At 43.6% G+C, this 25,769-nt stretch overlaps 1 protein-coding gene across 2 annotated transcripts in view; it reads right to left on the bottom strand.

Moving 5' to 3' along the window:
• The window catches only part of LARGE1 (LARGE xylosyl- and glucuronyltransferase 1), a 398,517-nt gene that overhangs the window by 29,454 nt on the left and 343,294 nt on the right, over nucleotides 1-25,769 (bottom strand). For both annotated transcript variants that reach the window (XM_050926400.1, XM_050926391.1), the window contains exon 10: nucleotides 14,826-14,981. In XM_050926400.1, the coding sequence (XP_050782357.1) occupies nucleotides 14,826-14,981 (156 nt within the window). The remainder of the gene's footprint in view (nucleotides 1-14,825; nucleotides 14,982-25,769) is intronic.

The raw sequence follows: 25,769 nt of genomic DNA, 5'->3' as shown, positions 1-25,769 counted from the left end.
GTTTCAGACTATCTGTAGACTCAGGCAGACATCACTGCACTGAACTACATTAGGTTCACACTGTGAAGATTTTCTTTGCAACTACAATGGTTAAAGATGTAGGCCTACATTTTGAAATGGGACTAGTGATATGGGGTGCCCACTCTGAAATACCTTTAAGAAGCCTGATTTTCAAAAGTTGGATGCTCAGCACTTTATAAAATTAAGGCCCTTTCAAGGTCTAAATGGGGACCCAAAAACAAAAACACCCAAAATCAATAGTCACTTTTGAAAATGGAGTCTTTAAATAAAAAATTAAAAAAAAATAGAGAGAAGCTTAGATTCTGGAACAGAAAAGTATATCAAGCCGCCATGATCCATCCCAATTCCACTCCTCTATCAAATTCTTTAAAAAACAAACAACTGGACTGAACATTTAAATAGCATTCATTTAAAAAGACAAATCCAAGCAGTTAGCCTTTCTGGAAGAGTCTTATGAGATTTAATAAGGATGAAACCTTTAGGGTCTCATAGAAATTAAATAGGGTTCTATGGGAATTACTCTTAAGAACTCTAGAACTTAATAAAGAACAATTGTCTTTTTATACCTTTTACAAACTGCCCTATAAAAGTGATATAATTCTCTAATAAATTACATAGAATGATCTAAAACACCTAAGCAAGGTTATCATTCTTTATTACATTTTATAGGATTTTTCTATACAAATTAGCCCAAAGTGCAAGTCACTTTAAAATTGATATCCTCTAGTGATGAATGGTTTACAAGCATTTATTTAAAAAAAGAAAATTGTTTTTTTGGCCAGTTAAGAATATTTTAAAAAGCTTCATTATTTTCACAAAGCAGATTTTTAAATGTGAGAGGTCATCTGTGCTGACTCCGTGGCAGCAGCAAATATGCTGTTTTCTGAGACGTAAATATAATCGTTGACATCAATGATGAATCACCGAGCTACGTTTCCCTCTTGCTGCCTGATGGAATAATTAGTGGTACCTTTTCATATATCACTCTTCAGCCTTCTCCTGAATAAACTGCCTTTGCAGTCTGATCGAAGGCCCACCGAAGTCAGTGAAAAGATTCCCTGTGATTCCACTGGGCTTTGGATCAGGGCCCAAGTCCTTCACCGAGCTCTGAAAATAGCTGTCAAATGAGAATACTTTTGGAAAGACTATAGTCCAAATTGTGCAGTCTTTACTCAGGCAAAATTGCCTTGGAAGTCTAGGTCACTTCTGCCTCAAAATAAATGAGAAATTCCTTAATGTTTTGTTTGCGTTTTATCCATTCTGCTTTACAAAACACTGTGCAGTATGGGCTCTCCCCTAAAATACAAAATTGGCAGAGTGGCTAGATGGAATATCTTCATTTGTTTTTCTTTTCCTCTCTCGTAAAAAGACGTTAATATTCCCTTATTAGAGCTGCCTGAAGTTGAAATGGTTAAAAGAAACAGTTACAGAGCAGTTCCTGTAGATACCTTAGGATCTTGCTTTATTTTACAAATGACTAGGCTATAAGTTTGTAATTGCACAGCTGTTATTAACTAGGCAGTCATCAGATTTCTTCAGGGTTCCAAACCAAAAGGACATAAAGACTTAATTATGAGTTACAGAATAACATTTTGAGCTAAATTTCTGCTAGGGGCTCTGTTGAGCCCTGGGGGAGAGACAGCAGCTTATGTATCCCAGTGCTATGATTGTGAAAGTCATAAAACCACCAAGGGTGCTGGTGGGGAGTGCAGTGAGTACCAGAACCTGCTACACCGATAGGCAAGGTGTAGCTTGTTCTTCCTCCTGCACTTCCCAGAGCACAGGATGTAGACATGTCCTTGTTTCCGCTCTGCCCAGATATGGTTCCTCTGATCTAGTTAGCAATGCCGACAGTCCCAGAGACTCTCCTTTGTACTCCCCAATGCCAGTAGCCAAAATTGGCTGCCTCCAGCTTTGGTACCCTAGAGGAGGGAATCAAAGGACCGCTTGCATTCTTTCCTCCCCTCCAGGTCATTCACACAGTGGCAGCCATAATTTGACCCCTCACGTTATTAGTACTTAGAATCTGCAAGAAGTCTGTATATATGCTGTAATTACAGGTTATCACATGACCAGGAAAGCAATAACATATGACCTGATGTATAGAAATGCCCCATGTATTTGGCTCAATCCGGTAACTTTCTGAGACCTCTGGCCTTGATCCCGCAAAACACTTGCAAACAAACTTAATTTTAAGAATGTGACTCATCCCATTAAAGACAGTGGGACTCTCACAGGCTTACAGTTAAGCCCATGAGTAATTTCTTCACTGGATAACAGCCAGAATGCTCAGCACTGTACAGCATCAAGCCCATTATGAGGCAAAAGGCTAAGTACCTATCTCCACCTACTGAGTACAAAGTCAGTAAAAGTTCCTTGTGGGACATGTTCAGAAGACTTGTTAGCCAATCAGATTCCTGTCTTATTCAATCTATTTCAAGTGACACGTTTCATTTTTAAAAGGAAATTGCTACAACTGGCACCAGCCATACTGCAACTCTGCAGACATCTTGCAAAGCCAAGTAACTAAGCAAAGAAAACCAGCCCCTTGAAGGTGGCTTAGTGATATTCCAGCAGAAACACCCATCTTCTCTGGCAACTGCCAGTGACAAAAGCTGAAAAAAGAAAGTTTGGGAAGTGAAATCACCACGTATTTATCTACTGAGTGTTCTCTTTTCTGGAAGTCCAGACTATTGGCACTTTACAACAAATAGCTAATAACTACAGTGTGTTAAAAGTTAATTCATCAAAACAAGTATTAAGGAGACATTGTCAAGTTGAAAATCACATTTTGTACTTACTAGTGTTACAAGCAGAACCAAGGACTATGCAGCACAAAAATATTAGAGAGGAAAAAAATCTCTGTTGTTTGGTCTTTTTATTTTGTGCATTTGCCAGAAGTCTGGCCCAGATCCTCCAAGGTATTTTAGATACCTAGGGTTGCCAACCCTTCCAGATTGGCTGGGAGTGTCCTGGAATTGATCTTGATCTCCTGGAGGCTACTGAAGCCAATCCGGGAGATTTTAGGCTGCTAAAAGTCCAGCAGAACAGCGGGGCTAAGGCAGGCTCTCTACCTGCCTTGGCTCCGCGCCACTCCTGGAAGCGGCCAGCATGTATGGCAGCGTCTCCTAGAAGGAGGCGCAACCAGGGGGTCTTTGTATGCTATTCCCGCCCTGAGCTCCCATTGGCCGGGAATGGGGAACCTCAGCCAATGAGAGCTGCGGGGGCGGTGGTTGCAGGCAGGGGTAGTGCGCAGAGCTGCTTGATGACCCATGACCCTGGGAGCCACTGCCGGACATGCTGCCGCTTTGGGAGCCACCTGAGGTAAGCGCCGCCGGGCCGGAGCCTGCACCCTGAACTTCCTCCTGCACCCCAACCTCCTGCCCTGGCCCCCTCCTTTTCCCAAACTCTCTCTCAGAGCCCACACTCCAAACCACCTGCCCTAGGTCGGAACCCCCTTCCGGCCCCAAACTCCCTCCAAGAGCCTGTACCTGAGCCCCCTTCTGCACCCCAACCCTCTGCCCCAGTCCTGAGCACTCCCACACCCAAATTCCCTCTCGGAGCCTGATCCCCTGCCACACCCCAACCTCCTGTGCCAAAGGCTTAGCCCAGAGCTCCCACCCACACTCCAAACCCTTCAGCCCCACCCCCCAGCCCAGAGCCTGCACCCCAACCCCCTGCCCCAGCCCAGTGAAAATGAATGAGTGAGAGACTGTGAGCAAAGGAGGGGAGCTGGGGTGGGAGGGGGCAGGGCAGGGGGCTTGAGACACGAGTATTTGGGTTTGTGCAATTAGACAGTTGGCAACTCTATGAAAATCATTGTGAATTAGGCTTCTCAATATTATTGAGTCTCTGAGCCTTTGCGTATAATTAACCTAATTGTTTTATTGCTCTCTCTCTCATGCACTTCTTGGGGAGAGGAGTGGTGGTTACACAAATGCTCTTTCCAAGTCTCTGCAAGATCGGGTTTACTGATGACAAGCAGTAGGAAAACCTAGACTCAAACTGAACAGGCAGGTAGGTGCATGTGTAACGACGACAGACCCCAGTCATTGGCAGGCGGGATCAAACTGGGGACCTCTGGCGCTTAGTGCATGAGTCTCTACTGCATGAGCTAAAAGCCAACTGTCCGTTAGCTAAGGCTCTAGAGCAGACTCATTTTCTCTCTCTCTCTAAGTGGTCTGAGGGCCACTAGATGGGACAGAACACCACAGCCAGGAGGTGTGTGGGTTACATATGCATGGAATGAAGAGAGAGGCTGGAAGAAGGCTGGGACCAAAGAAGTTTTTCTCTCTCTATCGAAGGCACTTATATGGGCCCCCATTACTGTTGTATCTGAGCACCTCACAAACTTGGTAGTATTGTCTTAAGCCTACACAAAAGACTTTCATAAAATCCAGTAGGGGAGTAGAAAAAAGTCCTAACTTTTTTTTTTTTTTAAGATGCAAACGAAATGCAGGTTGTGATACTTAATGGACGCCCAGTCAGTCAATTTAAAACAAATTCAAATGTAGAGCACCCTTTGAAGAGACAAGCCTAAACTCTTAGAAGCCATAGGAATTCCAAAGAAGGCAGGCAGAGTCTGCTGGGTTGAATATAGCCATTTATGAATGTCTTGTGGTGAAGATGCTGGACTAGGACTCAGGAGATCTGGGTTAAAATTCTCAACTCTGCCACAGACTGTGTGTGTGACCTTGAACAAGTCACTGCATCTCTTTGTGCTTCAGTTCCCCACAAACAAATTGGAGATATTAGCAATTTCTTTTTCCAGATGAGCCTTTACATGCTACTTCGTTACAGATGACAATGGTTGATTGGCTGATGTTTAAGGATATTATCTCTCTGTGTGTTCTTTTGTTACACACACACGCACACACGTATACACACACATCCCATTAAAATGAAGTATATTAAGAGAATATTAAGGATGCACAATTAAGCACTCAAAAGCCAGGAAATTGTCTAAGGTGAGGTTCCATGTACAACCTTAAATTTTGCCCCATTGGTAGTTGCCTTAAATTATTTGTTGTCATGCTATTTCTCAAATGACTCAATCTTATTCATATCTACATGGTGTATAGTCAGTATTTACAGGCTGAGAATGTATAGCCTGGCTGAAAGTTTGCAACCATGTTATACATCAGGGGTCGGCAACCTTTCAGAAATGGTGTGCCGGGTATTCATTTATTCACTCTAATTTAAGGTTGCGCGTGCCAGTAATACATTTTAACTTTTTTAGGTCTCTTTCTATAAGTCTATAATATATAACTAAACTATAGTTGTACGTAAAATAAATAAGGTTTTTAAAATGTTTAAGAAGCTTCATTTAAAATGAAATTAAAATGCAGAGCCCCCCCGGACTGGTGGCCAGGACCCGGGCAGTGTGAGTGCCACTGAAAATCTGCTGTTATACATCCATGAAAAGCACAGGTTATAATGGGAATACTGACAGATCTATGCAAACAGCCCCTTATTTGAACATATGCATCACCAAAATGAAGATCTTAATACCTGCTACTGTTGAAGATAGCTGGCATCTCCATTATACATATAACAATAAGCTTATTATAGCACAGCTTCCTTCCCTAAAAATGACAGCATGTATTTCCCAGTTGAGAATACCTGATTAATATAATATTCTCCCTTCCCACAAAATCTTTTTCTCTAAGGCTGCTGGCCACTGACCATGTAGGGAATACTACCTCTAGAGAAGAATCCTACAGCTTAAAAGCCATGTTCTTTTCACCCTGTGTATAGCAGCTATTCTCTGGAGAGAATCCGTGGTTGGAGGCAGCAAGTGCTTTCATTAGCATCTGCATGTTACATATCTCAGAAATGAAAATGGCAGTGAGCGGAGAGAGTGTGAGATGCAAGACCCAAAACAAAGAGACAGATAGATCCAAAAATAAAATGCATTTGCTAAATTACTTCTCTGGGTAGCCAGCTGTGGCATGTGAGCTGACTTCATCTCGGGGAAAGTGGCCTTTGAGGCAGGGCTGGACTGACAGGCACAAGCAGCCCAGGCAGTATCTTTTAAGCAGTTCACTGAATTCTACCATAAATCCCCATAATTTAACAGAACTAGTTGTCTATATATTTATACTACATGGGTGTTGCTTACTATCTGCATGATAAAGGGTGGAATTGGGATAAACTGCACATACCATGGACCTCTGACTGCCAAACCCATGCTCTGTCCACTAATTCATCTTCCTAGGACTGTTTCAAATCTCTGAGTAGCTGCAAAGAGATGTTTTTCTTAAACTGACATGCCATAGAAATATTTACTTCCTTCAAAAATATGTGGGATTTCCCCAAAAATGATATCGGTCCAACATCTAGAACTGCCCACAATCCATCTGGGATTAGTGACATTTTAAACTCCAATATTTCATTACCATTCCAGCTAGAAACATTTGCTGTATCACAGTGCAGAGGAGGAAAACCATGTTTCCTAATGGTATATAACCTGGCTCACAAGCTTTAAAATAACAGTTACGTAACAAAATTTTAAATCATTTTTAGAAATGTATGAATAATGCATTTTCTCTCCCTCTGTTTTCTGTACTTACATGACCTCCCCCTTACCAGAGTATCTGAGAACCTCACAATCTTTAGTGCATTCATCTTTACAACACACCTGTATAGTAGGGCAGTGCAATTATCCTCATTTTACAGATGGGGAACTGAGACAGAGAGAGACTAAGGGACTTGCCTAAAGTCACATAGAGAGTTTGTGGCAGAGAAGGGAACAGGTCTTGGATCTAGACCCCTAACTGCATATTCACTCCAAAGCATGTACACTTAAGATTCATAGTGCAAAGACTTTGCAGTTGGCGAGATAGGATAAATAATATCAGCATGGGGGCAAACTGTCTGCCAGCCTTAAGTGGTGCAATTTCATTAATTTCAATGCAGTTGCACCAATTTACACCCATAGACAACTTGACCCCTGGTGTTTAGCACTTAAAAAATGTCTACATTAACTGCTCTCTGTAATGCAGCATAAACAAAATAGAAGATAGCGTGGGATGGCGAAAGCATTTACTTGCCCTTGTTTGTGATGATCTACATAATGCACTTCTGGCTTCTCCACTAATTAGTGATAAAGCCAGTCTAATCCCACATCAATTAAACCTTTACTCCTCCCACACCATCACAGATTTTGTATCTACACAATGGGCCAAATTATGCCTTCAATGAAACTGAGCTGTGATAAGGACAAGGAGGAGGGTCCACTGTCTGAGCAGCAATGTCAGGAGTCATTATACTGTATTAGAAGTAGCCAGTGTTCCCGCAGTGCAGTCATTCTGGCATGCAGGAGGAGATGATGTCATAGACTCACTCACACTCAACCCAGAACCATCTTCTCTGCAGCCATGATGTGGCCCTGCATTCTCACCAGAAATGCCCCCTTTCTGCAGCTGGGTAGCGATGGTGGGAGCACTAGTGTAGATAGGGCACCACCATTTTTACCACCATACAGTGCTTTTATTAGCGTTACCCCACTTACAACAGAACTAAGATTCTGTCATCATCTCTCTCCCTGTGGAGAGATGAACAGGATGGCTGGGAGTAACAAGTAAAGGTTAGTGATAGATAGTGAGCTGTGACTGCAGCTTATCATGCTGATCATAATTGTCTTATTGCTACCATGTGCTCTCCTTCTTCTGTTTCTTGTAGGGACCTGTAGTTGTCCTTCATGTGGACCAGCACTAGAGGAGGGAAGAAACAGATACTTTGCCAGAGGGTTTCACAGATATTTGCTGACAGCAGGGGAATGATGAGACTCATGATTCTTGGGTTCCATTCCAGACTCTGGAGAGGTGTGTGCTCCAGGGAATACAGAATCTTCTGCCCATTTCACACAAGCTCGACTGCTCTGCTACTTCCCTCCAAACTTTTTCTGCCTCAGTCTTGTTTCTTCCTCATCTCTGGCTTCTTTTCCCAGTCCCATTATTATTATCTACCCAATCCCAATCCCCATTCCTCAGGCTTCTCATATCAGTCCCAATCTCCTTGCCTAGCCATTCCTACTCTCCCTCTCTGGGCTTGCTGGCCGAGTCCTAATCTACCACCTCTCTCCTGGTTCCAGTATTCTTGCCCAGCCAGTCCCAGTCCCCACTCTCCTGCTCCAATTTGTCCCTAGTTTCCTTGGCCAGCAAGTCCCAAGTCTCATCTCTTGGCTCTTCTTTCAGTTTGTCTCCCCCATCCTCCACACACACTGGCTTCCAGTGCTAATCTCCCTCCCCGGCTTCTCATCCAGTCTGATTTGTTTCCCCACTCACTTCACTTTCCCTTTGTCTCAGTCTCTTTGCTCAAACAGTCCCAATTCTCCCCCCACATCCCAGACCCTCTATCAGATGTGTCTTCTCTCCCCAACCCTATTTCCCCTCACTGGTCCCTAGTCCCAGTCACCTTGCCCAACCAGCTCCAGACTCCCCTGCTCACTTCTCTGACTTCCTTCCCCCCAGCACCCAGTCCCTGTCTCCCTCTGACCTCCAGGCTCCCTGCTGTCATTTCCCAGTGCCCAGCCCCACTCCAGTCTGGAGTAGCTAGGAGCAGCAATTACAATTGTGACTGTAGCCCTGGACTGGAGCATGCTCAATTGCTCTGTGGGGATGGCATATGCACAGTTTGGTCAGGGCTAGGAGCCCTGAGATGCTCCAGCACACTGAGGAGAATCTTCAGGGATTTTACTTGGGAAACTCTGGCAAGTCTCTACTAAATGTGTGCAAACTGCGATTTTTCAAAGGCTTGTAACTTGGCGAAATTTGTACTGATTTTCATGGAGATGGCAAAAGGCACATCCCTGAGGCAAAGTCTATACCCCGGCCAAATTTCAAGTCCTTGCTCCCATGCAGGGTGCCTCAAAGAAAAAGTCACCAGACTCTTTACCATGGATAAAACAACATATTTTTCCATAGCCTATTCTCAAAAATGGCTGAATTGTGTTGGTTGAAATTTTCCAAAAATATCAGTCTGAGGCAAACAACTGGAATGGAAAATTTCAGCCTAAACAGTTAAAGTTTGGCAAAGTTATAAGCAACTGAAAACAGGGTTTTACAAAGGGATATGTCAGGCAACCTTAATCAGAGGTGGTAGTACCAATCCCATGTATAATAACAACAACTGTGGCCAATGAGCAGACAAGGATTCAGCTGAGGAAGACCAAAGTTTCCCATCTCAAATAAAGTATGGTTTATAGGGAAAAAAACGCCATCATGACAAATCTTACACCCCAATCTTTCCATTAGTGCAGACACTTGTTCCCATGCTGGAGTGCTGCACAGGCACAGGGTTTTTTTTCTGCATCGATCTGATTATAAGATTGGGGCCCTTTTATCTGGCTTGAAAGCTGTCTTGTCTGTTTATTTTTAGACATGTTTGGCTTGCAAAAGTCACCAGTTCCTCTGGTGGAAATTATAACAACGCATGCAGAGGTCATCGCTACTAGTTAAAATTTTTACATCTCCAACTTGGTAAAAACAGTCCCTTTTCAGCGAGGGCTAGTTAGAGTGGTTTATATCCGGTGTGTTGCTGTTATGGAACGAGGGCCAAAAAGAAAATAGTTTGAAAAAGTGCTGCTGTGTTTTTCTTTTACTTTTCGGGAAATTCTTTTAGAAGGGTCTTATCCAAAGCCAACTGAAATCAATGGGAGTCTTCCCGTGAATCTCAATAGGCTTTGGATCAGGCCCCGAGTCTCATAAATATGGGTTGTCCCATTGCATCTCAAGTTTAAGAAGAAAAAAAAATCCCCCTTTGGCAGGGAATCCTCATGAGAAATTGTCTGCAGAAAGGAGCTTTTATGGGACAGTGTAAAGGTTGAGTCTTTGTGTCCGTGTGCCAAAATCAGGCTCAAAGTGGATATTATAGCCTTAGCTATGGAGTCACATTAGGACACTAAACATACTGCTCAAGCATTTGAGGCTTTACAAGTAGTCTCTTCAGTATGGAATGCTGGACATAAATATTATAAGCAAGAGAAAACTCATAACTAAGAGATTATTGTGAGCTTTACCTTTATGGGTTTCCCTGAAAACTTGCTTCTTGCATTAAAAGACAAGAGGATGGGGGGTAGGCAGACGTGGAAAAGAGCATGAAACAAGTGGGACAGAGTGACTAAGAGCCTGATCCAAAGCCCAGTGAAGTCAATGGAAGCCTTTCCAGTATGCTTAGGCTCAGATCTTAACTTCCCATCCACATGTTGCCTGAAGGGAAGGGTAGTGATATGTCACAAATCAGCACAGGAGAACATTTTCACTCTGATTTTCCTTTTAGTGCCCATGAAAACAAAAGGGACTGACGGCACTGGGTCCACTGCAAGCATAGTATGGTCAGCTCCTTCCAACGACCTCCAGCTGTTCCTCTATAGACCTGGCAAGGAGCGCTGATAATTTGCCTCATTTCTGACCAGCAGACATCCCTTCTATTCCAGCATTGTGCCCCCTTCATCCCCACTGTGGGAACTGAGCCAGACCCTCAAACATCATTTGTTGTGCTGTCAGTTGTATTAAGGGAAATGGAAGATCCTTTGATTCAAGCAACTCTCTTCATTTTTGTGTGTGGAAAGAATAAGAGGAAGAACGGTGGAGCAAGGCAATGACTGAATATTCTAATTCAAGCATTTTCGTCCAGGAACTTGTAATCATGGCAATGGAGCAGCAGCAGCCACCAATGAACATTTCCACCACCTCAGTTCCAAAGTCCAACAAGCTAGCTTTTTCCTTTTCTCTCTTTGAAAATCACCACCATCTGTGCACTTGTCACAGCTAAAACAGCTCTTCCTGCTAGCTGGGAGGATCCAACTTTAACTTAATTCAAAAATGTTAAACCTTTCTCTCTTGTTGCGTACCAAGATGACAACTGACATTTGCCAATGAACCAGGTGATGGTAACTTCACAGGGTTTCCTTTGCTACGGTTGCCATGTTAGGCAGACTGGTTTTAGAGATGGAAGACAATAACCAACACACAGGATTTTCTTCCGACTTTAGGATGTGGGCTCATCTGTGCATGATGCCCAAAAGCTACAAGCACTATAGACACACTCTGTGCTGCACTGAGAAGAAGTTAAAGCTGTCACAGCATGTGTTGTGTGATTCCAATAAAAAAATGTCTCAGCTCTGTTTGCAACTGGCAGCAGATTGACAGCACAGCAGCTATAAATGGAAAGAAGGCTCATACATAGTAGAATGCACAGATGCCCATCATTTTTTCTCAGTGCAATACATTGATCACTATGGCCTATGCCAGTAGTTCCCAGCCTCTGGTATCCTTACCAGTAGTTATACTTCTGGCTTTAAGGCCTGATATTCTAGGTTCCAGCTCCCAGCCATAATGATGAACCTGCATAGTATGTCCCATTGCCCATCTCCCCTTCATGTTCACAGTTTCTAACCCACAGTGGAGCTTGTACTGCTTGAAACTCCAGACTCATAACATCCCTGTTGTTCGGTGCAGCGGAAATGCCATTATTGATTAGAAAAGAGTACTAAATACAGGGTCCCTGGGGCACATCACTTCCGTGTGTGCCCCCCAGGGTCTTTTAATAAACACTTTAAAAAAGAGGAAAAAATATGAGTTAATTTACCTGCATATCGATAGAGATATAGGAGCAGATTATCATTTAAACTAAGGCAGTGTAAAGGGGCCTTACAGTGGGAAAAAATGTAATTACATCCTTTTAAAGGCCATCTTTATAATCATCTTTACACTGCCAGAGGGCTGTAAATGGGCCTTAGTGTAACTGGGAATAGCGTATAAACTATTGAACTTAATTATATATTTTACAGATATTTACATTCCAAACAAGACACTAAATACATCACCATTACAAGTATTAAATTACAGTACTGTAATAACCATCATATTGGATTGAGGACTTAAGGGTGGCATCTGATAAAGCCAGATTGTGAGTGACAGACACAAGAAGCCACGGCTCTTGTAAATGATCACAGGTAGGGCTCAGGGGATTAGTGATCATCTAGCTCTCTCTAGTTTTAAACCAGTTTAGTGTCATGGCAGATGTACCTGCTTACTCAGTTACCTACCACTATCTATATATCCACTACAAGCTCAGTGAAATGTGCAATCTTAACTTTCTGAACTGCCAGTTTCAGCACCCAAAATCTACATTTTTCTCTGCACTCTACCAACACCATCTCTGGAATGAATCAGTTTACCAAGGTATTACAGAGGACAGAGAGATACAATGACAAGCACCTGGCCGCACATAAAGCCTTCTAATCCACTAGGAGTATCATCATCTCAGCATAATTCCATTCCCCAGCCTTATTTAAGCAATAAAACATGACAAGGGGGTGTGACTCATGCTGGGATAATGCCATATTGAACCACATGTGCTGTGTGAGTCCTAGGAGCAGCATCAAAATGCACGTGACATATATGCTTGCTTTGCCATGCCATATGACCTTTATAAAATCAGACACCATTAAATCAGAGAGATCCAAGACTTTGCATCTGACAAACTGTCTACATAAAATATATATCTTACTGTGTGCCCCTTGTTTTGTTTTTTAACCTTCTCTCCCTTTTTATATCCTCCGTTTTCCCTTCAATATTTTGATGCCTCTGTTCTTCAGCCTTTCAGTGACCTTTTAACATTTTTCAGTTCATTTTATTCTCTAAAAGTCTCTCTCTCGAAGAGGTTTTTCCTCTTCTGATTTGACCTTTCCCCTCCACATCTATTATTGCCTTTGCTGTTTCTTCTCTTCTCTGTTCCAGTCTCTCCACTACTATTTATCCATTTCTCACCACTTTCTTTGATTCCCTGTCCTCCCCAAATGCAGATGAGATGATAACCTGGGTAACAGTCAGGCCTTTGGCTGTACAGCATATGCTCATCTAGAAGTGCTGTAGTTGAGAAACTATTGGTGGCATGTCCTATGGTTGACTTACCCACAGAGGCAATGGGAACACTCTCAGGTGTTGAAAATACTAATGCCTGCTTCTTGTCTCTTGGTTAGTAATGTGTAAGTAGTACTGGTTTTGCTTTACTGACTTTCATATAGAGTATCTCAGGTATTTTACAAGATCCATTGTCCTTTTCTTAAATATGCATCATAAAGGGCTACTACTTTTTGCTTTTATCTTTTCAAATTGTGTAGCTGAAATTGATATTTGGCTAGAACGCTTTTGAGGCTGCACGCACAGAAAGTTCATGTATCTATCTATATGTAAAGGCATCCTTCAACTTTTTAAAAAAATTGTTACCACACCCACATCCACACTCCCTGTATATAAATGTCCTTGCAGTATTCAGAGGAATCACTTAATCTGGCAGATTTGTCTTGTAAATATTTTGCTGCTGTTCAGAACACTGCTACTGTAGTTTGCAGGGAAGGGGGAGGGCACATAGTTATTAAAGATACTGACAAATATGGTATTTTCCTGCAATATCCTGGACAAGCCTTGTTGAATAAAGTTTAAGTATCTTAGGAGTTCATCGTATTAAAAATGCAAGTGGTTATGTATATGTTGGATTGTGTGTGTAATGTCTCTAGGGGTGAGACATGACTAATGAAGACCCTGGGAAATATTATGAGCCTCACAATCTATTTGAAACAATGTGCCAGAAAAGAATGAACTGTTATAGTTAAGTGGCTTTCTTAGGAAATCTCTAGGTGGAGGTGTATGCAAATATTAGCCCTCCAGTTATGTAAGAACTCAGCCTTTGAAGCCTCGCCCTGAGGAGGGGGGACCTTTGTCTGCTGATCACCTGTTACATGAGGACAAGAGCAGAGGCCCAGGTGGTATAAAGGAGTGACACAGATTCATGAGAGTGCTGAGCCAAGGTGGGTATGAACTTGTAAGCACAGAAAAAAAAACCTGGTGGAGTTTGAGGGACTGACCCCTACCAGATTCTTGGTTGGAGTTGGGGTGATCTCTGGTAAGCTTATCAGCATGCACGTAGCTTCCTGTATTGTTTTCAATATGTTTTCTCTGTTATGTGACAACTTACATCTTTGGGCAATTATGCTGTTTATTACCATTGAGGGGAAAGCAAAGCAGGCCTATTTAGGCAGTCTAACTTGCTGGGGAACTCACAGTATAGGCAGGGAGCTGTGCAGCCTGAAAAAGCCCTGGTCAGGAAGGAGAGAGACATGGGTCTCCACTCAAGAGAGGTAACAGTTTGAAAGCCTAGAGTATTGTCATTGCTGGACCACAGAAGGGGAATACAGGGGCAGTTGCCCTGAACTGTGACAGAACCCTCCTGTAGTCTCACAGCATAATTGTACACTCATGGATTAACTCATTGTATACTATGCAGTATACATGTAAAAGGCAGATTTTTGACTTTCAAACCCAGCATTCTGGATGCTTTCATTTCTTCTTCATTATTTGCATTACAGAAACACCTAGTGGCTCCACCTGACACCAGGGCCCCACTGTGCTAGGCACTGTACAAACACATTATAAGAGACAGTTCCTGCCCCCAGAGATCTTAGCCATAAGGGTGGGATTGTCAAAAATGCCTAATGGAGCTAGGAGCACCAGTCCCGTTGATTTTTAACTCGTGCTTCTAAATCTCTTACAAACTTTTGACAATCTCACCCTAAATAGAAAAGGCAGCCAAAGAGTGGGGGAAAGGCAGGATTATTATCCCCATTTTCCTGACAGGAACTAGAGCAGAGCGAGAATGAACTATTCACCCAAGTCACACATGATGATTAACTGCACCCACATTTCCTGAGTCCTAGCACAGTCTCTTAACCAAAAACCAGCCTTCCAATCATCTGCATTGTCTCTGTGTTGAAAGAAACCCTCAGGTTTCCCACTTACATTTTCACTGTTGACGTCTGCCTCACTGGGGCAGCCAAAGAGCTCCCGCCTCAGCAGGTTCCCATCGTACTCTAGGAATGTCAGGTAGAGGTTGCGGAAAAACTCCACATGCTTGTTTTTCACTCGCAGCTTCTTTGGCGAGTTCCAGTGAATCACCTGGTATGGAAAACAAAAAGGGAACAATCCTGTTGTCAGAATGCAGCCTTGCTCTAGCCATCACCTTTATACATCTTTAATATCCTTCCTTCTTCACAAAAATATCCTTCCTTCTTTCTGCCCTTTCATTGGGAAGATTTTGTGGTATATTCCATAAGTAATGGCATGCACGGGATAGATTCTATGCTTTTCTATATCTTCCATACAATGTATTGCATATATATGTGAGTGTATCATTACACTTTGTGATGCAACACCACATGCATGTTGGCAGGGCTGGAGTCATGGACCAGTTATGTTACAGATGCTGGTGAGGGGAGAAGTGTGATGGAGAAAAAGCTGAGGCTACAAAATTTGGTCTGGGATTTCCCAGTGACTGTCTCAGCCGACAACAATTATTCACTGTCTAGTGTCAGACAACCTCTTCACTTATTAGGAATTAAAGAGAAAGATCCTCAAATTAATTTCTGTTTCTCTTTACCCACCCCTCTGTCCCTCCAAACAGACTGAACCTGATCCAAAAAGATGCATTAGCTGACAATGATTCATGTTGGGTAACCATGTTTCCCAAAGGGAAAATGGGAAAACCCCAGCTGCTTACCTGAGCACCCCCCACTCCCACGGGAGGCTGTTGCCAGTCACTGGAACCTTGCTGGAGACCTGCATACTGGAATGCTGCCTCCTTGCCCCCTCCCCACCTGTGTGGGCTGGCATCTCTGCTCGTCTGCCCACACATTTCTCCACACCATACCCCACTTTTTTGACAAAAGTGGGCAGTTGTCCCATTGCTCTTGCCAACTGATCAAATCGGCAAAAGAAAACGGGACAAATGTCCACTTTTGCAAAGAAAAAAAAAGTTGGGATGGCCAGGAAAGGGCTTAAAAAAGGGACTGTCCTGTCCAAAATGGGACCTATGGTCCTTAGCTTCATGTGAACTTGGCTGAACTTTGTTGTGTTGCATGGCAACACTGTTTAGCTCCAAATGCCAGCAGATATTTAGCCATTACTAGAGGGGGATGATTCCGTTACTGGCCCAGGTTTAACGGTGCCCCAGACATAAAGGGTCTGATTCTCACCGCTCTGGCAGCGTAATTGAGAATAAAGCCCAAAGAAAACAGCAAGAGCGGAGCCAGAAGTGGCTTGCAGGAATGATTTCGTTTTATGGAGGTTATATATTAGCCATAAACATGAAAGCTTCATATTCAATTTTTTTCTGTGACTTCCAAAGGGATTAACCCTCCTCCCCCTTTTGGGAGTACTTCCAGATGGGGATTTCTGGAGGTCCTGTGTACCCATTAAAGTAATGACATGAAGGCGTGGTGTCCCTCACAGTCAGCTGCAACAGACTTCAGTGGGTGCCAACTGCTAACCTATTGCTGCATCTCTACACTGTAAACTTTGTTCTAACAACCCTCTTTTCTGCTATGGAAACCTTTATTCCTTCCCTGGCCACTGATATGGAACCAATCAAAGTTTCAGAGGACCAAATATGCTGTGATGTAAATTCAAGCTGTGAAAAATAAGATCACCTTCAGAAATAAGCAAATCACTTTTTCCAATTAAAGAAACATTTCAAATAAAAATAATGAAGTGTCTACATACTGTATGATCCGGGGAGACCACTTGGAGCAAAGATATTGCTCTAAGAATTATTCTTAAGCAGCGCTACTTTTTGTTGGTGTGGTTTTATCTTTTTCTGTATTCTCAGTGTCTAGCTTAACTCTGAAATAACATCCTCTATGGTATGCAATGAGAAGTAAACATGATATAGAAACAAATGGGAGCTTTAAGCAGCATTGCTGGGATCTAAAACAGATTGAAAGCCATACAAGATTTACTCCAACAAAAGAGGATCTTGAAGACTCCCCGCTTTAAAAAGGCTTTACTGGTTTCATCTCATTGTGTTTAACTGCAGCAGAGGGCACTGCAAAAACCAAGTCTGAATCCTACCTCAGGGGAAGCTGACAAATATAACAAAAACAAGGGACTGAAGCAAATCTAAGGGGCTGCTAAACAGTTTTAAAAGGTTCTAGCAGTTTTGTCAAACAGGCATGGAATGTGAATTGTTCATCTGTTGATAATCTGGACTGCTTTAGGATGAGATCAAAGAACAGAGAGACTGGAAAAGTGCAAGAAAAATGCCTACCAATGAAATCTTTTCTGTGCTACTCCCACACTCAGGATGATATCCTTCCTGCATTCCCCCAGGGTATTGTGTTTCGTGCCTGAGCACCTCAAATCCTCATCTTGGGGATCTGAACCATGCAAACAGTTAATGAGAATAAACAAAATTTCTGCGTATAGGACTGGCTCCCTTCCCCACAGGGCTTTCCCATCATCGCACACTATGTCACATTGCAGTAGAATACTAGTGTCATGATGCTTCTATTCTACTACGTGGGTGATGATGTCAAATCTAGACAACTGCAGATGCCAGCTCTGAGTCTCCTTGCTGCTGCAATTGAAAAGTTCTTGTGTCTCCAAAAGCTGGTAAGTGTCAAGGACCTAGTGGTCATGATTTGATCAGATTTGAAATGTGTGTCAAGATTCTGTATGTGTACAGATGTCAAGGCTGCCTGGAGTGAGCTGAAGAAAGATGAATGGAATGGATTACTGTCCAGAAAACTTGAATTTTTATCAAGTAGGATAAGCATATCTCAACTGATCAGAGGACGGAAAGAAACAATGTAACCAAGTAAAGGACACTAGAAAAAGCACAAAACAGATCTACTAAAGGGGAGAGGTTAATTTAAAAAGCAGCGTAATTAATGAAACTCCCCGTAATACCTGAAAATACAAAAGGATAGCAAGCTTCACAAGGCACTGAGCATCTTAACCACCAGCATCAATTCCTAATATACACAGAAGACAATATGTTTTTTCTAAGAGCCAAGCCTACAAATTCACCACGGGCTCAGACTGAAGCTGGATTATTTCCATTTTGTGCATCATCACCAACAGCAGAGATTCTACAGGCCAAAGATACCATGTAACCTTACATGGGTTGGAACACGCATCACTGAGGGCATAATATGAAGACAATAATAGGAAGATATAGCTGAAACCATAATGGGGTTATGAGAAACTTTGTTACTGGGGATGACGCATCATATGGTAACAACTCAGTTTGACTGTTAAGAATTTAAGGATGATTTGGTGGATAGGGCAGTTAGAAATTAAAAATAAATCTTTACGTGCAAGTTGAGCAAATCTGAACCGGAAATTAGAAAGAGACAATGGCCCGGTCTACACTACGCGTTTAAACCGATTTAACCCTGCACCCATCCACACAACAAGGCCCTTTATATCGATATAAAGGGCTCTTAAAACCGGTTTCTGTACTCCTCCCCAGCGAGAGGAGTAGCGCTGAAATCGGTATTGCCATGTCAGATTAGGGTTAGTGTGGCCGCAAATCGATGGTATTGGCCTCCGGGCGGTATCCCACAGTGCACCACTGTGACGGCTCTGGAAAGCAATCTGAAGTCGGATGCACTGGCCGGGTAGACAGGAAAAGCCCCGCAAGCTTTTGAATTGCATTTCCTGTTTGCCCAGCATGGAGCTCTGATCAGCATGGGTGGCGATGCAGTCCCAAATCCAAAAAGAGCTCCAGCATGGACCGTATGGGAGATACTGGATCTGATCGCTGTATGGGGAGACAAATCTGTTCTATCACAGCTCCATTACAGAAGACGAAATGCCAAAGCATTTGAAAAAAATCTCCAGGCTATGATACAGAGTCCACAGCACAGTGCTGTGTGACAAGCGTAACAGAAAGCCAAAGAATCAAATGGACGCTCATGGAGGGAGGGAGGGGGTACTGAGGACTCCAGCTATCCCACAGTCCCCCCAGTCTCCGAAAAGTATGTGCATTCTTGGCTGAGCTCCCAGTGCCTGTAGGGTCAAACACATTGTCCGGGGTGCTTCAGGGTATAGCTTGTCAATTTACTCCCCCTCCCCCTCCATGAAAGAAAAGGGAAAAAAAAAATCGTTTCTTGACGTTTTTCAATGTCACCGTATGTCTACTGCATGCTGCTGGTAGATGCGGTGCTGCGGCACTGAACAGCAGCATCCTCTCCCCTTCCCTCCCTGGTGGCAGACAGTACAGTGCAGAAGGATTGGTAGCCGTCCTTGTCATCACCCCATGAGTGCTCCTGGCTGGCCTCAGGTGAGGTCGGCTGGGGACGCCTGGGTAAAAATAGGAATGACTCCTGGTTATTCCTGGCAGATGATACAGAACGGCTGGTAACCATCTTCATCATAGCAACTGAGGGCTGAGCTCCATCAGCACCTCCTTTCATGTCTAAAGAAAAGATTCTGTACATAGCAGTAGGAGGCTGCGCTCCTCTCCCCCTCACCCTTTAATGTCCTGCCTGGACTATCATAGCAGCTGGAGGCTGCCTCCCCCTCATTTTATCTCACTAAAAAGTCAGTGTTTCTTATTCCTGCATCCTTTATTACTTCATCACACAAATGGGGGGACCCTGCAACGGTAGCCCAGGAGGGTTGGGGGAGGAGGGAAGCAACGGGTGGGGTTGTTGCAGGGGCACCCCCTTGAATGGCATGCAGCTCATCATTTCTGTGGGCTCTGACACGGAGCGGCTGTGCTCTCTGGCACACTGGTTCTTTAGTACACTTGCCCCCATATTCTAGGCAGGACTGACTCTATTTTAGATACAACATAAAGGACCCCCTGGGTCATTCCCATTTTTGTCTTTGCGCCCCCAGCCGACCTCAGCGCAGGTCAGCCAGGAGCACCCATGACAGCAGCAGATGGTACAGAACGACTGATAACCGTCATCTCATCGCCAATTTATAATGGCACAGCAGATGGTACAGAACGACTGGTAACTGTCTCTGCTACCTTGCAAAGGCAAATGAAAGCTGCTCTGTAGCGCTGCAGTACCACCTCTGTCAGCGGCATCCAGTACACATATGGTGACAGTGACAAAAGGCAAAACGGGCTCCATGGTTGCCATGCTATGGCATCTGCCAGGGCAATGTAGGGAAAAAGGGAGCGAAATGATTGTCTGCCGTTGCTTTTCACGGAGGAAGGAATGAGTGATGACATTTACCCAGAATCACCTGCGACACTGTTTTTGCACCATCATGCATTGGATCTCAACCCAGAATTCCAATGGGCGGAGGAGACTGCGGGAACTATGGGATAGCTACAGGATAGCTACCCACAGTACAATGCTCCAGAAATCAACGCTAGCCTCAGTACATGGACGCACACCACCAAATTATTGTGCTTTTTGTGGCAGCATGCACTCGACTTTATACAATCTGTTTTACAAAACCGGTTTATGTAAAATCGGAATAATCCTGTAGTGTAGAGGTACCCAATGAATGTAGAACCCAAAAATGTCATTTTTGTCATGCCCCTTTTCCAGGACTTAACCACACTTTACTATTGTGTTCGTTTTCTTTTTTTTTCTTTCTTTCTTTTAATTTCCTGGCACTTTAAAAGAAACTGTGAAAAGAGAGAGCTTCAATTTCCAGGACTTTGGAGCTCTGGTGGTGTGGAAAAAAACCCTGCAGCTAGAGCATGTAAATTCTACTGCCTGGAAGTGCTTGGTTAGACACCACATAAACATGGGTATCCTTGACCAAGGCCTCCTCAGAACTAAGGAAACTATACCTTTTAATCTTTATTTAGCAATTTACTTACTAAAAGATCAGATCTTAGAATTCCACACCTATTTAACACCTGATTAATCACCATTAAGCAACTTGGCACTATCTAAATTTCTACTAATACCAACCCACTTAATCAGCAGCCTTTACCACTCACTGAAATTAGGCTCAATCAGTTCCCTGGAATACATCCAAATATATTGTGCCCAAGTTTGAAGCAGAGTACATTGTAATGATAGTTTACCTTTATATCACATTTTTCGTCCCAAAGCACTTGGCCTGTTATACACTTGGCACACCATGAAAATGCATTTAACTTCGAGATGGAAGACAGCAGAAAATGTTATACAGCAGTGGAGGAAGGATATGTAGCATAATGACGCAAGCACAAACTTCTACTCTTCCAACCCTGGCTCTAACATCCACACAGACATCAGAGCTGCAGTTTTTAAGGTCTGGCCTGAAAATTCACACAGTTAACTGCATGGAACTCAGTTAAAGACAAAGTTCTGAGCAACCTTTCCCAGGTTTCAAGTTTCTCCAAGCTGCATCACTTGCTCCAGGGAGACTCAGTATTTCAAACCTGATGTTCAGAGCACACAGCCATACCCTCCAGCAGCACACTGTCTCTCTGGGTATCTTCTTAAGGTTCGTCTAAATGGTGGAATAATGTGTTCTACTGGGATGTGACTCCTAAAGCACACTTACAAATTAATGAGAGGTGGTAGGTGATAAGTAAGGGTGTGTTTTTTTTCTTTATCGAAGCAGGTTCTCCTGTGGTATTTGAGTGGCCCTTTCCATGACGTGATCTACTTCTCTGGTGGAGTGTCCTTGTTTAGTGGAGACAGATTTAAGCAGATTTAAGGTGTATGTATTGCAAACTTTCTCTTCAGAGCAAATTCTGTGGTATCTGAGTGCCTGGTGGTAGATAACAGATTTATTGGTGTGTCTGGGGTCGGTGCTGGATCTGTGGAGGCAAGAGTGGTCATCAGTGAGTTTCTTCAATACAGTCATTTGTAGCGTTCTAATGTTGAATTTAGTTGTAGTGTCTAGGAAGTTGATGCTGAGGTTGGAGTGTTCTACAGAGAGTTTGATGGATGGGCAGGAATTGTTAAAATTGTGGTGGAAATCTCTGAGACAGTTTAGGTCTTCTGTCCAGGGGATGAAAATGTAATCGATGTATCTCAGGTATATTGTTGATTTTGTGGTGCATTTTTCAGAAATTCTTCTTTGAGATGGCTCATGAAGAGGCTGGTGTATGGGGAGCCAACTTAGTACCCATGGTTGTTCCCACATTTTTGGCAAAGTGTTTGTTGTTAACTGTGAAGTTGTTGTGGTTGAGGATGAAATGGATGAGTTTGGTGCTGCGTTTTGGTGCTGTTTTTGGTGCTGAGTGTTGTCCATTCTCTTGTAGGTATTTGAGGCAGGAACCAATGCTGTCATGGTGAGGAATGTCGGTGTATAGGGAAGTGACATCCATGGTGGCAAGGATGGGATTCTGGGGGAGGTCGTTAATGTTGTGGAGTTCGCAGAGGAAATTTCTAGTGTCTAAGGTGCCACAGGACTCTTTGCTGCTTTTAGGAGGAAGCTGGCACTTTGTGTGGCGAATCATGTAAGGATGTGCAATAGGGCCCTCAGTGGCTGGGCAGTCTAGTGGCTAGATCGTTAGTTCGGGGGGGCTGTAGGAGGACCTGACTGCTCCTTCTCCCTCAGGTCCTGGCTTGGGACCTTGTGTTGCTCAACCCCTAAACAGAGAAGATGGATCTTTCTCCCAGCCGTGAGGGGAGTTCAGGGCTTGTTTTCCTGGCCTGCTCCCTATGCAAGTCCTTTTAGTTTGTGGGGTAGCCCCGCTACTCCAGCTGCCCCGCAGTTAGGGATTCTCTGTAGGTTCCCCTTGGCCGGAGAAGACTTACGTGCCTCCGGTGGCTGCGTTGGCAGGTACGTTGCAGGTCTGTGCCTTCAGGCAGGTATACAGAGAGCTCCTGCCTCTTCACTGGTCAGCCCCTGACTGAGCCAGGCTCCCTTCTTTTCTCCCCACTCCAGACCTGACATTGGCTGCAGGTATAACGGGGTGGAACTAGCTGAACCCACAGGCTGCAGTCTTGCTCGCTGCTCCTTCACAGGATGGTTTCTATGAGTTCTGATATTCCTTCAGTAAGGATGATGAGGCCAGATTTGATAGATCTGCCTGGGTTCCCTTGTTTGTGTATCTTGGGGTGCATGTAGAAGGTTCCTGGGGTGGATTGATGGGTAATGAGATTGTAGAATTTCTCTTGGAGTTGTTTGGGGAAAGATTTGATTGTATCCATGGACTTAACAGGGACACTGCTTTCATGGATCATTACAACAATCTGTAACATACACCTGCCTGCTGACAGTTAATGGTCCACTTCAAACCCCTTTTGCATAACAGTCTAACCCTTATTGCCCACTCCATCTCAACTGACCTGCTGCATATGACTCCTTATGCTTAACTATCTGTCACAACTTGTATTTAGCTCAGACAATCTGATTTCTTTCCCCAGACCTGAAGAACTCTGTGTAGTTTGAAAACTATGGACCTCCCACCAACACAAGTCAGTCCAATAAAATAAATTTTCATATCTACCTTGCCTCTCTCATATCCTAGGACCAACATGACTGCAACAAGACTGCAAATAATAATTTAGCAAATTCCCTGAGTCTTTTTACCATGACTGAATTACCAGAATCCTTGTGTGTAAACAGAAGTTGAATAATTGACAATTAGCCTTCTTCTCATGCTTCACTCATTCATTAAGGTCACAATTCATTGTTGGAGACATTACAATTGTTTACTTTCTTTCATAGGATCTCTGTTGCCAATTGGTTTTTGCTACCCAGTTTTGGACTGAACTTTCTGGTCAAAAAGGGGACCTAGCAGTGTCTGGTTAGATGTGCTGACTGGACACCAAAGTCTAGTTACCACAGGATGACGGGAGGCGGTGGTCGTTAAGCCGTACCAGCTCCTGCTCAGCCGGGGCTGCTTCCTACCTAGAGACAGGCTCCTTGTCAGACTGCTGCAGCTTCCATCCTAGCCCTGGAGCAGAGAGAGTCCAGCTGGGGTGGGAGGGAAGTGGAGAAGATCCAGCAAGTGACACAGGGATGGGGGAAGAAGAGTGAGCGACAGGGGCAGGGCCCTGGGGGGGTGGGGCCTCAGAGGAAGAGGCAGAGCCTTGGAGGAAGAGGCTGGCAGGGGCAGGGCCTTGGGGGTCCAGTTATCAGTAATTAGAAATGTGGCAAACCTATCTTTGTCAGACCACAGTAACAGAAATGTCTTCACAGACAAGAACACACCTTTTGCCAAAAGGGAAAAGCAAACATAGGTTCCCATTCAGCAAGAAACTCTGCATGCAGGCTGAGCCCCACTGATTTCAGGGATCAGGACCATTGAGCATATATGTACCTCCAGCATATATAACTGTAAGCTATTATCTATACAGCGTGAGTATCAGTGCTTCCGCACCTCTTGCCTGATGTACTGTGCCCCTTTACGACTTCTGTAAGAATGGCTCACACTAAACATTCTGAGACGGATCCTCAGCTGGTCTAAATTGGGATAGCTAATTTCGACAAAAACAACGAGGAGTCCGGTGGCACCTTAAAGACAAACAGATTTATTTGGGCATAAGCTTTTGTGGGTAAAAAAATGCACTTCTTCAGATGCATGGAGTCTCCATGCATATCTCCATGCATCTGAAGAAGTAGTTTTTTTACCCACAAAAGCTTATGCCCAAATAAATCTGTTAGTCTTTAAGGTGACACCGGACTCCTCGTTGTTTTTGTGGATACAGACTAATACGGCTACCCCTCTGATACTAATTGCAACAGCCACCAAAAATCTGGGCCTCTCCAATTTAAAACAATGACAATTGCTAAAGAAGATATAAATGCAACTTAGGGAGAAAATGCACAGAGAAAAATAATGATTAGAATCCTATGCAGCGTTGACAGGATATATGCAAGAGCTTCCTACACCTTCATAAACCATGCTGATCACATTGTGCTTCCATTATTCAGGGCTGTGAACAGAGCAGTAGAGAAGTATATACATACTTGAATAGCAGCTAACTATGAAGCCTCCCTAAGTTTATTTGACATAATGTTGTATGTAATGATGACAAATCCTCAAATCCTATGGACTTTGAGACCAGATGGAATTAAACTGGTGTATTTTCAGCTTGACGGGAAAAAATGCAGTTTCATTTGACTTGACTCACACTAAGGCCTAGACCAGCTTTAGTCTGGAATTTAAATCTCTTCTAGTATTTCCTTTTTCACCACAACATCCTTCTTTATCCTCCACCACCAACTTTACAATTCATCTTTCTCTCTCCCCTGGAGGCCTCTACTACTTTATTCTTTACTCCAGTCTTATTCACCATGAAATACAGGATGTGCCAATCATATTGTGTTATACCATTTATATCAAATGTCATGGAAACTGACTAATTTACAGATTTAAAAAATATGTTTTTAAACTCGTGTTAAATATATCTGCTGCACAATTTGCGTAAAGACCACGTACTGACACAGCTCGCATTTTGTTGGAAACTAGAATCTCGCTAAATGCCATAATGCTAATCAACAAATTAAAAAATGCTCAGAAAAATAAAATAAAAATCCCAGTCCTGTGGTCTCACTTTATGGACCAGTTCCTCAGCTTGTGCACATTGGTACAGTTTCACTGAAGTCAATGGAGCTATGCCTATCTACACCAGCTGAAGCACTGACCCGATAACTCAACAAAGATTTATGCCCCTGATTTAGTAAGATACTTAAGATCATGCCTGATTTTAGGCATGTAAGCATGGGCGTAGTTCGGGGGCAGGTGCAGGGAGGGTATTGCACCCTCCCTTCAAAAAACAGAGGCAAGGTGTGTGTGTGGGTGTCACATGGGGTCACATGCCACTCCCCCCCATCCCCCCCGGGCATTTCTGCAAATGCTAAGCTGCCCTGCAGGGCTTGCTTTGCTTGGCCTACCTGGGAGTGGGGCTCTGACCTTCCCACGCTCGCCTCCTTCCCCGCATCCTCCTTGGCATGTTTCAGTTCAAGGGGAGCAGAGGAGGTGGTGGGACAAAGCAGCTGTTCTCTTGCACTTGGGTCGCTGCCTTGACAGCTGGACGCTGCCTC

This window comes from Gopherus flavomarginatus, chromosome 1 (genome assembly GCF_025201925.1).
Source record: "Gopherus flavomarginatus isolate rGopFla2 chromosome 1, rGopFla2.mat.asm, whole genome shotgun sequence".
Classification (NCBI taxonomy): domain Eukaryota; kingdom Metazoa; phylum Chordata; order Testudines; family Testudinidae; genus Gopherus; species Gopherus flavomarginatus.
The sequence above is the reverse complement of the archived record's forward strand: the minus strand, read 5'-3'. Positions and strand labels throughout refer to the sequence as shown.